The sequence below is a fragment of the Lycorma delicatula genome, chromosome 2 (assembly GCF_047948215.1).
Source record: "Lycorma delicatula isolate Av1 chromosome 2, ASM4794821v1, whole genome shotgun sequence".
Lineage (NCBI taxonomy): Eukaryota > Metazoa > Arthropoda > Insecta > Hemiptera > Fulgoridae > Lycorma > Lycorma delicatula.
Genome location: NC_134456.1, coordinates 237,752,974 through 237,766,987, shown reverse-complemented (window position 1 = coordinate 237,766,987; position 14,014 = coordinate 237,752,974). Strand labels below are relative to the sequence as shown.

General features: G+C 25.9%; 1 protein-coding gene across 9 annotated transcripts in view; it reads left to right on the top strand.

The window, feature by feature from the left end:
• Positions 1-165: 165 nt before the first annotated feature.
• LOC142319779 (lysophosphatidylserine lipase ABHD12) overlaps positions 166-14,014 on the top strand; it is an 82,070-nt gene continuing 68,221 nt past the window's right edge. The window contains exons 1-2 of one of the 9 annotated variants that reach the window (XM_075357450.1): positions 170-432; positions 11,456-11,714. In XM_075357450.1, the coding sequence (XP_075213565.1) occupies positions 11,649-11,714 (66 nt within the window). In that variant the 5' untranslated portion in view covers positions 170-432; positions 11,456-11,648. Of the gene's footprint in view, positions 433-1,327; positions 1,489-11,451; positions 11,715-14,014 lie in introns of those variants that run through there. The other 8 variants (XM_075357451.1, XM_075357454.1, XM_075357461.1 and 5 more) reach the window with 8 other exon arrangements.

The window sequence follows — 14,014 nt, the reverse complement described above, 5'->3', positions numbered from 1 at the left end:
AAAATAAATTTCATAATTATTTTTTGGCCAAGTTATTGATAAGGACTTCTCAGTAATAAAGTTATATAGGATTTCCATGTATTTCATTAAAAAAAGAATTAGGAAATAGTAATATCTACCATGACTACATCTTTGCTGAAAAGAGAGCTAATCTCCTTTCGCAACCGGGAAGTAAGAAGAAGATACTTTTTTGGTACTATTTAACTCGTTATGTTCTGTTTAGCCGGGTGAGTTGATCGATGTCAGTGTAGTTGCTTTATAGCTTTCTGCAAAGGAGTTTTCAATAAGGCAGTCGTCCTTCCCGATCGTTTCGAGAGCAAAAGGTGTATTGCGTTATTATAGAAAGTTCAATGTTGTGTTGTAAAATTTTATGTTGGAGGGAGCTCTGACTGTTACACTAAATTTGAATTAACAGGTTATGCATTGAGGTAGGTAAGCTTAAAATAGATACTGGATGGAGGGTTTTTCAAGTTGTGACGTCTTCCGCCTTATTTTAAATGCATTATACATTGTTTAATTCTATATTTCACTGCAGTTCTGTATAAAAGCATTGAATTCGACAGTTTATAAATCTGTGTGAAATTTAATTTGAATTGCTTACCAGTAGTCCGGTAATAATGTTTTAACTAATATTGTTGTTTTTTGTTTTTGTATTGACATTTTGAAACGACGTGAATCTGTTTGACGTACAGACACAATTATTTATTGAATGAAAATTAATAAATTAACTGGTGTGAACATTTTTGCAGCTAAATTTTAATCAAATAATAATTTATTGTTTTTGTTGTAATTTACATTACGTTTTTAATGTAATACTTGTGCGATTTTATTTTGTTATTGTCGGGTGATAGAAATTTAGTTCATCTTTTTGCATGATTATGTAGAATGCACAAGAAAATGCTTATCAAAATTATGTTTGAGTAATTATAGTCAAGGCCATTTATATTCATGAAATTTATGATTATAAAAATTTTCCATTAAGGTAGTGTTTATATCATCAGCCATTAAATCATGATATGATAAGAAATTATGTAATTATAAATATTTATGTATATTTGTATTTATGAAGTTTATTTATGTTATAAATTGCTATGGTTTGGGATGCATGTTTGCTTCAATAATGTGATTAACAAAATGTATTGTGAATGTTATTGTAGTTTTACCAGATAAAAACTACAGTTATAGAAACAGTTATAGCTCTGCTCTTTTTGTTTTAAATAATTACATTTTTGAAAATTAAAAACCAAAACTAATGTATTTTAGTTAAAAGAATATAAATCAAATAATCTTGGGGTTTTCAGATCTCTGACTGCAAAACAATTTTAAATTATAAATAGAGGATCCAATGTGGCCAATAAAAAAAAAAATTACAAAAGTTCTATTAAAAATATACATCTGGGTTTTTGAAGTCATTAGTTCAGTATCAGATCTTTGAATTTTAAAATACAGAATGTCAGAACTGACCTGGCTGAAAAGCCTTATTTCAAGGTAGGGTAGGTCTATTTATAATAGTATATGGTTAAAGTACACTCATATATTTGATATGCAAGTAAACAAATTTGATTTGTTTGAAATGACAATAAAAAATACTAATCTTTATTGGTTTAATACAAAATAAAACAAATTTGTAAGATTTTTCTTCTCAGTATCATCTTTAAGATATTTGAACCTTTTACTTTCCTGGCACCACAGCTCTAGCAGGTATGCGGCAAAAAGGAAAGTATTGTAATCAGTGAAGAAAAGGGTTATGGGTTTTTTGCATTTCTTGTTTTTACCCAGAGACTCCAAGAAACAAAAAAAAGTGGGGGATAATGTTTGTATGTATGTGTGCATTAATTACTTTTTGAGTAGATTAACTGATTTTGTTGAAATTTTGTACAGAGACTTGTATATGGGGCAATTTGTTGGTAAAATGTTTGGGGAAAATTTCCTCAAAATTTTGCGAACATAACCCCTTTATAGCTTAGTACATGCGTGCATGCATATCTTTAACTTTTTTCTTTTTAATTTCAAAAGTCCTTCCCTCTTTACCAAACATAAAAAGCTATCTTTTATTTATTGCATATTTTTTAAATGAGTTTGTCTTCCTAGGCATAGTGGTAGTGCAGTTGACCAAAAAAATACTTAGGGCAATATTGGGGAAGGGGTAGCCAATCAGAGTTTAAAAATATGAATTTTTTAAAATGTTTGTTTAATCAATATTAACAATAAAATTTCATCACAATTCATTTGAAAAAAGAAATCATGGGTAACTTTTTATTGGTTGTACATTTTTTTAGTAGAATTTTTTTCAGTTTCTTCCATTTAACTTGTAAACTAGAAAAATCAAAAAGGGTTTGTGGAGGTTGATTTTGGAGGTGGGGAGCAGAAAAGAAAATTCTGGTTTTTTTAATTTTTTAAAGTTTTTTTGGTTTATTTAAACATTAATGATAATTTTACATAAAACGTCATCATAAATTACCCCATCCCAAAAAACGTTTTGGGTAATGTATCATTTTTCCACAAGAATAAGTAACCAATGCCAGGAAGTATTACAACTTTGTTGACAGATTTTGATTGTGAAAACATTTAAGCAGTTATTCTCTTTTAATGTACTTACATTGTGTGCAGTACAAATTTGTTTTCTTGTTACTGCAAGCTCCACAGTCTTTTATTGCAACCACAAAGAATAATTTGGAAATCGTTTTCTAGAACTGGGTTGTATAACTAAAAGGCAATTACAAGAAATGCGGTTTTGTATTTTTTCACATAACCACATTGTTTCCTTTAAAAAACTGGCTTAACTTCTATACAATTGAGTTTTAAAAGTTTAGATGTAGTAACTATTCATAGTTACTAAAAAAATTTAACGGTAGTGCATAAAAAATTTGGTAATTTCGTATCAATGTAACTTTTATTTTTTTTGTCTTTTCTTGTAAAACAACATAAGTTGAAACAACACATTATATACAGTTTAATTTTTAAAAAATGAACTCACAATGAGAAATAATACGTAATAATCACACCTGTAAACCTTTTATGGATTTATATTCTGATTATATCAGTTGAGGTTTAGTTTAATGCTTGACAAAGAAAGGATTTTTTAAAAATTAGCCATATTTCAGGAGTTTAGGAGATAATATAAATATCTTACTGCAGTCGCTATTTAAAATTTTATGATTATTTGCGTTAAATTTTTATTTTAATTTACAAATTTACAATTTTTGCAGGTAGTGCACTTTGATCAGCAATGTAAACTTCATAACAGTTACATGAAAAAACTACTCAAAAGTATTAGCTTTAATATACCCTTTGGTTTATGATAATTTAATTTAATCTTTCAAAAGTAATATATCTTTTTTAAGTAAGTGCAACTTCAAATTTAGTTTAGGTTTGCTATGAATGAACCCTACAGAACACAGCATTTGGCAATTTTTCTGAATTTCTTATACTTAAGGTAACAAAAAAAGATATATACTATTTGCATATGCATTTTACTTGTCTTTATTAGTCCATTTCCCCTAAAATTGAACTTTTAAAGTTACTAAAAATAATTTTTTTTAGCCTATGATACATAACAAAAGAATTAACACATTTTTATTTAAATGATTAACATTTTTTAATCATTTAATCCTATGTGAAAAGAATGAAAATCAATGAATACTGATTTTCAGTCTCATTTCTTCATATCTTAACTCATGTTTTAGTAGACTAAAGAAAAGGTTAAAAACAAAGTTTTACTGAGTTAAATGAAATTATAATTTTACTGTTCATAAAATAAATATTTATGAATTCAAAATCTGTAAGAGGTTTATCACTGTAGAAAGAGGTTTATCATCTGTGGATAACATTTTCTAAAAAAAATATTAGTATAAATATTTATTATTTACGCTATTATAGTGGAACAGATATTTAGGTATAGGTTAGTGATTTAGGATTGGCTTAGCCATAGTTATGACTGAAAACACATGATATGGTGTGACAGGAAATAGTGGTGGTAAGGAAGGTTGATTGGTGTTTACTGCTGCATAGCCTTCTAATTCATTTTCCATTCAGTAATTAATTATAAACCAGTTGTTTGTTTGAATTGTAAATTTACTTTTTTAAACTATTGACTGTTTTAATAATATTTTTTTTTTTGTTGGAGATTTTAATAATAGGATATATTTCATGTGCTAATAGTTTTTGTTAAAATTTTTTTTTGGAATTGTCAATTACACCATTATTAGAGCTGCATAATGTATATAAGATCTTATACATAGGTTTGTGTTATATGTTGGGAACAATTTTTCATTATTATCAGGAAAATAATCATTAAAGTAAGTTAATAAAACTGTTAAATGTTAACAAAATATATTATTGTGGCTGTTTTTATTGGTAACTAGGATTTATATATTTTTTATTAAAATTATTTTTTTATTTGTTGCTTTTCCTTCTTTTTTATCTTGGTAAAGTAATTTTGTAGTAGAAATTTATTCTTTTTCAGAATGGATTTTTTTCTATAAGGAGATAATTAAAAACACCAAAAACTTTAAAATAGTAATATTTGTTTACTATTTCTATCATTAAAATAACATTATTAATTTTATTACTATTACAATGTTGGTAGATAAGTAAACGATATTTTGGTACCGTACTTTTTTAAATATTAATTATAAGTTTGTGAATAATTTTAATAATCAGCTTTTTTTCTGAAGCCAGTCATATTTATTTATTCTTTAATAACATTTTCATTGATTGTTCTTTTTTATTAAATTTTTTACAAGCATTTACGTTTAAATGTGTACTATTCATTTCCAATACAAATATATTTTCTTTCTTAAAAATTGTATTTATTTTCTTTCTCTAATATGATTTGTCCTATTAGAGTCTTGTGTGTAATTTTATGATCAAACATTTTTTGATAATTTTTCCCACTTATTCCTATTTATAATTTTGATCCTCATATTTGCATTTTACGTTTTTATTATAAATGCTAGTATTAGGTTTGTTATTAATCGCTTAATTTATTATTGTTGTTATCTTCAAAGCAATATTATAGTTAGTTAAATGTTTATTGAGAAGTGTGTGCTTGTTTGAATTAAAAAGTTTTAAATGTTTCAATTATAATTACTTTTTTTTTCTAATGTTGTTTTTTAATCTACTTTTATGTTTGAATTTATGTCATTTTTATTACAGCGAATGTATTTTCATTTAATCCAATTTTACCATCTATATAGTTAGGATTGTATTAAAAAGGGAAACCAGTAAGTGAAACAAAAAATTAACAATATTATTATAGTCTGCTACTAGGGTGTAATTTTATATATAATTGCACATTTCAATATAGTCTATTGTAGTGTTGTTTATTTACATTTCAAATGACTGTATTTATAATGTAAATGTGCTGTTGTATTAGATTTATGTTAATTATTAACTTTTGAGTGCGAGTTCAGTTTTATTTTGATTTGTTTTAAATATTTATTTGTGTGGTTTCTGACTTGAATTTTTATAATTAGAATGATAAATTCAGTAATTTTAATTTATTATTTTTGAATGTGTATTTCATTTTTCCATTTTTCATACCAAACTAAACAGCTTAACTGTTTTCATATAACAACATAATTCTTTGACTTATGAGAAAAGCCCTTATGCTTCCATTACCATTTTTAATAGATTGCCAAACCGTTTGAAAAATTCTTCCCACCAATTTATTTAAAATAAAATTAAAAGATTTTCTTTAATGGAAAAAATATTACTTTTTTGATAATTTTTTTTTATACTAATAAAAATAAATTATTTATCTGTGTCCCATTCAACTTGTACATAAATATGTGCTCAAAATAGTTTTCATCAGCAGCTCCTGAAATGCGAATTTTTTGTAGTATTTTTTAAAAAATTTATTTACCTTTAACATTATTTCAAGTGTTTCTAATAAAATAATTAATATGGACTTTAATCACATATTCATAATTTTTTTTATATTTAAATTTTATCTTGTAATGACATAATCTGTATAATGTATTATTCTATATCGATCAGAATAAGAAATTTATTTATTTATTTACATAGTTACTGGATCTTAATTTAAATGAATTTTCTTAAAAGATATACTTTGTTGATATTTTATAATATTTATTCCAAACAAAGTACATGCAAGTGTGGAACAGCAAAGAGAAATATAACTATTCATAAAATATTATCAATAAGTTCAACAAAAGGAAGCTTATCTTCGTAGTTTCAAAATCTTAATGTTTTTCAATTGCAATTGGTGTTATGTTAATTAATGGATATTGATGCATTAAATTTTCATTCCTTAACTGTCTCTGTTAAAAAGACATTTTTATGTATAAATTTAACTTTGTAGGGATGCATGAGTACAAATCTGTGTATGATATGTTAACACTCATAAATAAATTTATAAATGTAATATCTGCTCATATGAAGATATGATGCTGCATTTATTCACACGATAAGTATTCCTCTACATGCAAAGAAAGGAAGACGAATGGATGGGTGTTTGTGTGGATTTACTTATTAAAGCAAAAGTAGGACTTGACAAATATAAAGGAACAACCTGTGTAGGATATGGTATTGCTTGTGAATATTAATTGAAAGTAAATATTAACATACGATGAGTGTTTTGCGTCACTTCTTAATAACGAAATAATATGTGTTTTGTTTGTTAATGTGCTTATTGTGAGTGTTTATTGTTACTGATTAATTATTTATTCCCCACACTTCCATGTGTTATTTTACATAAATGTATCATTATTTATTTTATGAGATTTATTTATAAACAAAATCACTTATAAGGGGTTATATCTGAAGATAGTGTTCATTATTTTACTTTTTTCTGGTAGGAATTTATAGATGCCAATATCTCTGAACATAATTTATTTACTGAAAGTTGTAACCATCAAAGTTATTTGAATAAATAAACATGTTAATTATAGTTGAGGAGACTCCATATTTTGTTAAATACTTTAATGTTGTAATTTTTGTTATTGTCATGTTATATTTTGCAATTTTTGTTATTGTGTAGGACTTGTTATAGTCCTTTGTTATTTCTTCTGTGTTGCAACTAAGTTAGCAGTTTGTTTTGAGTTAGTGGTTGTGTTTTGTTTTCACAATAATTACTTTTCATTGCTCATTTTAAATCAATTTTTGACATACATTATTAATAAAATTTAAAGAATCTGATTTCATTTGTTTTACATCTGAATACACTATATACAAAAAATAAAATACATTCGTAATGTTAAGACAAACCATTTGTAGTAAAATTTCTTCATTTCTTACAATCACTATTGTGTTTGGCTTATTGCTTTGTGTTGTATGTTATTTTTTTTTTACTTTTATAAATTTATCACACTAATTTTTTGTGTTGCACTCATTCTCTTTGTACAGTTTTATGCATTTGTTGTTTTCTGAAAAAAAATATTATTTGAACAGTGTTAATTAGTTTAAATGGATTTGATAATCACAAATATAATTTTAAGAATTTAAGTTAGACAAAATTATCTTCAATTTCTGTCACTCTATTCACTTATTTACGATCAGAACTGTTAGTTAACTTATAATTGTTTGTTTTATTGTCTTTTTTATTTTTTTTATTTAAGTTATATTATTAACTAGAAATATCATTAGCAGTAACAAAAGTTATCCAGACAAGCTAACTTATGTTGTGTGTTTTTATATGTAGCATTATTATATATTCAACATTATAAAATATTAAGTTGCAGACATTTATTTGATTTTAAAATCATGGCGGTAAATTTTTACTGTAAAAAAATTTATTTTAACTGTAGGCTATTTTATGTACAGTATGCGTTGTAAAATTGCACTATAAATGTGCGTTTTGCTTCCTAGAATTTTTAATTTTAACTGATGGACATTGAGAGACTTTATTTTAATTAACTGGCTTAAAGATAATAAAAAATCTTTCATACTTTTTGTTCAAAGATTACTTTATGTTTATTTGTATTTTTGTGTCATTATTTATGGTATTTCTTTTGTTATTAATTTTTGTTTAGAGTTATGTAATTTAACCGTATTTTTATTTTTATTTTTTGATGTAATTAAAGCATTGTAATTAACATAAAGAATTCACTTTGTAAAAAAAGAAATGTTATCACAAATAAATTCAACATACTTAGGTTTAATTGTGTAATGATAATATTATAAGAATAATTAATATAATGCACTCTTATCAGTCTTCTTATTGTAGAATTTGATAAAATTTACTAATAAAAAAAATAATCAATCAAATAATAAACAGTAATGAATTTATCTATATTTTATTTCATTTAATTGTGAAAAACAAATTTAAAAAAAACATCACACAGGCCATATTTATCCAGTTAGTACTGATTTGGTTTTTAGTTTATTTTATGAGCGTAAACAAATTTTTTGCACTTTGTATAGAATTGTTTAAATTACACATGGAATCTTAAGAATACCTTTGTAATAGATCACATTAAATAATTTTCTAGTACTCCTAGAAGTTAAATTTTTCTTATTAGTAATACTTAGTCATACTTATAATACTTAGTTATACTTATGTGAATGAATTGTAACTAATCATTCATTAGTAGCCTTCTGAACTAGTTTCAGTTGTTTTTCTTTGCCTTGAATACTTTAATAGTATAAATAAATGAGTTTTAATTTGAAAAGACACCATGGTGACTTGTATAAAGGATAATTTCAGTGAGAAAATGAGTATAATTTAGCATATATGATTGTGGGTTTGAGTATGGTAGTTTAAGAAAAAAGGACAAGTTTATAACAGTATATCTTTACAAGCAGCAACTTTGAAAATAAATGTGTATAAATCCTTTCTTCTCGAGTACCGTCAGTTCTTTGAGTAGGGAAATAGTGGTCCTATAGTTTGATTAACTGTTAGATTCTTTCAGTCAAATAAAGCATGAGCCATTTTCAGATTTTTCTTATGTAAGAACTGTTCCAAAAGTTGTAGTTCTTATTTAAAACCTTGAGTAGAATTTGATTCATATATATAGCAGTGTACAAACATAATTCTTCTACTAATAATATATGTGTAAATCTTTGGTAGCTGCGGGTCAGATTTTAAAAAAATTTAATAGTATTTTATCTTGCAACTGTTTAGATACATTGTTTGCAGCTTGATGTGTAATGTCCTTCTTTTTCCTGTTAAGCCTCCGGTAACTACTGTTTAGATAATACTTCAGAGGATAAATGAGGATGATATGTATGAATGTAAATGAAGTATAGTCTTGTACATTCTCAGTTCGACCATACGTGAGATGTGGGTTAATTGAAACCGAACCACCAAAGAACACCGGTATCCACGATCTAGTATTCAAGTCCGTGTAAAAATAGCTGGCTTTACTAGGACTTGAACGCTGGAACCCTTGACTTCCAAATCAGCTGATTTGGGAAGACGCGTTCACCACTAGACCAACCCGGTGGGTTGATGTGTAATATCCTGGAACAGGAAAACAGTTAAAGAAACAGAGTACAAGTAATAAATGTTTTTGTGGATTTGTAAACAAAGAAATATAAGACATTTATCTAATTTATCTATTGACTATTATGACTGAATACACGGTATTATGTCAGTATACACGGTTTCAAAACCGTGTATACTGACATGGATTTGCAAATGATATATCTATATTTATAGATAATATAAAAAAAGGTATACCAAAAAGAGGAAAACATTTTTGATACAGTGTATGTTATCTTTATTAGAGGAAAAATCTGGGCTATTTAGCATCGAATAAAATATGTAATATTAAGTTTGCAGAACTAAGTTTAACGTAACCATGATTGGTATATTGCTGATTAATACTAGCTGCTGTCTACCAAAGAAAATTTGAAAAATGTTGATTACAACAAAAATGAAATGCAAGCTGTACCTTTGGATAAATAAATACTTGTAATTTAATTATATAAATTATGCAAAAGAGCTGAAAATTATTAAATTTGTTAAGTATATACAAGGGTGACTGAAATGTAATGCACAGTCACTAATAACTCAAAAATGAAAGTCAAGTAAAACAAATATGAATAAAAGTACATTTTATTTGCAACAAAAATTTAACATGGTCACCATTAACAGCTATACATTTCTCCTAAGGGTAAACTGGTTTTTCTTATTTTAAATTTGAAAAACCTTCTACCAGCATTCAATAAAGAATGCTTCAATTCAATGAAGAACCCTTCAGTTCATCATCTGTAGTGAAATGAATCCCCGTATATCCCTCTGTAATTATTGAAAAAAGTGAAATTTGCAAGTCACTAAATCTGATGAGTATGGAGAGTGTAGAATGTATTAAAATTTCAACTTCACAATTCTCTGAACACTTACCTTTGAACAGATTTTATGGTAGACCAATCATGTAAAAATATATGTCCTTCCCTTCTTTGATATACCTATCTGGGTGGGAGTGTGTTAGTACTGTATGTTGTGAAGATCATTTTGAATCCGTTTCTCCAATTCCTTTTGGTGTTTACCATAAGTCACAGAAATTGGTAACACTTCGAGGTTCATCCTCAATATCGCTGTACCATCTTATGATAAACAAAATTTATTGTTCTCCTACTCTTAATATTTTGATCGACAGTTTCATCACTGTAAACGGTTTTTATTTGACAATGAATATTATTAGCGTTCACTTTTTCTGCTGTTAGAAATTTAATTCCTCACATTGTATATCCATTTAGCAGGCATATTCTATTCCATAACAATAGTGATAAATAAAAAATGAGAGGGAGATGAATCAGATTTTGGATGTTAGTAGTAGGAGAATGAAACTACAAGATGACAGCTTCTGTTGCTTTCTGCAACATTTTGTTCTCCCATTATGTTCCAGTGTGCATTACATTTCAGCTGTCCTCTTATTTTATCAGTCAGAAGGTGAAGTTAAGAAGAAATATCCATTAGTTCAGAAGAATTATTGTGTTACTTAAGTAGATGAGAAAATTGTTGAAATCATCACATATTGGCTTTCATAAGAGTGCTGCTTCTACGATGATACATGTATCATTGCTACTAACTGGATTTGAAGTGTTAATTGGAAACTGTTTGCAGGAATATTGCAAAAATAATTTGGGATTTTATCTAATTTGAGTTTGTAAATTTTTAAAATAAAAAAATTTGTTAATAATCACAAAACTGTTAGTTTTAAATTAAGGTTATTTTACAGTACTTGATTGTAATTCTATGTTTGTGTGTAGTATAGAAAATATTTTTTTGTACAAAATTTGGATTTTTTTTTAGAATTAACTGTTAGGAATAATTGTATATTTGAATTAACAATAATTATTTCCTTATCATTAATAATTTACAAAGTTTTCTCTAATTTATTCTATAGTTTTATTATAATTTGTCATTTTGTTTTTTATTATTTCGGTAGAAAATTTTTGTTTACATTCGTAAATATTAATGTTTTTTATTTATGAATGTTTTAATTAGTTTATCATTTATAGCATTTTAAAATATTTTTCCAGGTAGAGGATATTCAACAAACACTAAGGATCTATATCTTATTTTAAATATGTGGTACATTAAATAAGAAGATCTTGCATTTACTTAATAAAAATATAAATTAAGAAAAACAGACAAGATATGTGTTTGTAGATAATTTATAATTTGACTAGTGATGATCTATATGGTCTTTTATATTTATTAATACATACTTAACATTATGGATGTGACACCACAAACTTCGTCTCCGCTTTTAATGTCGTCACAGACATATACTAAAGATAAGGTAATTGCTTTAATGTTTCATTTTATCACATGTTTGATTTACATGCAAGTCATAAAGCTTTGTTTTAAAACAACTAAATTATCTTTATTGAATTGGATGTAAAACATTAATAATTTACTTATTCTTGTGTACTAGTACTTTTTACTTGTTTACATACTTAAAATCAGATAGTTGATAGAAAAAAAATAGTATGTAAGATTATAGAAAGAGTTTATTAAATCATATTCAAATAATAATTTAATAAAATCTTATCGGTTTAATAAATTATATGCCTAAAAATTAAACATTATTAATTGTTAGTAAACCTGTTAATTTAGTGTTTAGCTGATGATGATTCTTACAAACAGTCTGTAATTGTGCAAGACACAGGTTGTCATCTGTATACATTTATTTTAATTTGAACTTGCTTTTAATTTGATTGCTGTTTTAATTTTAGGATTCAAACATCTTCTCAGAACTGTCATACTAGAATTAGGTTTATTGCTTTTTCTTAGGAGTATAATTATGAATAAAATAGTAACAGAGATTAATGTTATTATTAAAAAGCATATTTTATTTTAGCCGACATGTATTCTCTTGCATTAAGTTTTATTCAGCTGATAGTAGTGTAGTATATTTCAGTTTCTCAGTGGATGTGAAAATACAAATTTATGTTGTTTGCTAATAATAAGGCTACTGATCAGTTAATAAAGGTAACACTGGTTGATAAATATGAGATTAATGTATTATCATAAGTATTGAGCAAGTGATAAATTATTAATCATGTCAGAAAGTTATAACAATTAATACACAGTATGGTAAAGATTTATTTTCCTAAAATTTTATTTTAAGAAGTAATTGTTTAGTAAATAACAAAAATAAGGTGAATAGAATATTTATTAATAAAAATATGAACATAGTTTTTTCTTATAAATATATTTCTTTCTTTCTATTTGTTGCTGAAAACTCAAAAATGGTAGATAGATTTGGAATAGTTTCAATATTTAGATGGTTTTATGGGAAGTGCTTATCTGTCGGGGAGGAGGGACTGGGTTCCATTTGAATGTTGTAAAAATAATTTTGGTAAAACATGCACTATAAAAAAAGTTGAAGCTGAAAACTGTAATATATACATTATAAAATGGACGAGAGAATTGCATTATAATGTAAAATAAATTTGGTTAAGTTTATCATTAATAAAATAAAGCTTACACAGTTGTAATATATCATACCTCACCCGTGAAGTTAAAGTATTGTTTAGAAAATACAATCAATAATAGACTTACTTGAAATGCTGTAAAAAGATAATTGTTTATACTACTTGATAAATGAGCTCATGTGTCATAATTTACGTATTGTTTATCATTAAAGCCTTGATTCTGTAGACCACTGAAATAAAGTGTGAGTTTAAAATGTTAACAATATCTTAGTTTACATAGTTTTTAACATTTACTTAAAAAGAATTACATTCACAAGATTATTCAATCTTATCTTGCGATTCCAAAAGGCTTATAATCTGTACAAATGATGCAATTATGTTATTTTGAATTGTTTATACAGTAGCAGTCTCTGTGCTTTAATTGCCCTCTTTGCCGTCTCTCTTTTTCCTTCTTTCCTTTTCCTTTATTTGTTTCTTGAGAATTCCTATTTATATGGATCCACTATTGTTATCAGGCTGGCTTCTGGCACGAAAATCGTTACTAGGGTTTAGTTGGGTGTAACTTTATTTTTTGTGGCGATATTACTGATTGAAGACTATGTTTTCTATACAGAGTTTGCACAGAAAACTGTACTAGTGACTACTGAGTAGAGTAAAGACATCTGGCATACTCATAAAAGTCAATCTTATATAAACTTTAGAGTTCTTTTATTTTAAAATGAGGTTAAATGTTAAAGCTACTTCTTTACATTGTTGTTTTAATTTTTCCTTGTTGATTTATTTTTAAGGGAACAGATATCCTAAAATAATAATCAGTTTTATTAAGAAAATTTTGTACTTATCATTGATGGATTTGGTTTACAAAACATCATCTCCACCATATGTTCATTTAACAAAAGTTTTGTTTGTTGATCTTATTAATTAATTGAATGCTATTAGGTTTTAATGACATGATCTTATTTTTGAATAAGTAAATTTTAAATTAGAAACCCATCACAATCTTAGAAAACAGAACTGATGGCACTGACTAAAGAAAGCCTAATAGATTTTTGTTTCATATTGCTTCATCTAAAAACACTGACTACATGTTTGATCTGTCATATATATATATTTGTTTAAACCATGTGAATAAAAAATATTTTACATAAAGTTAGCATTGAAA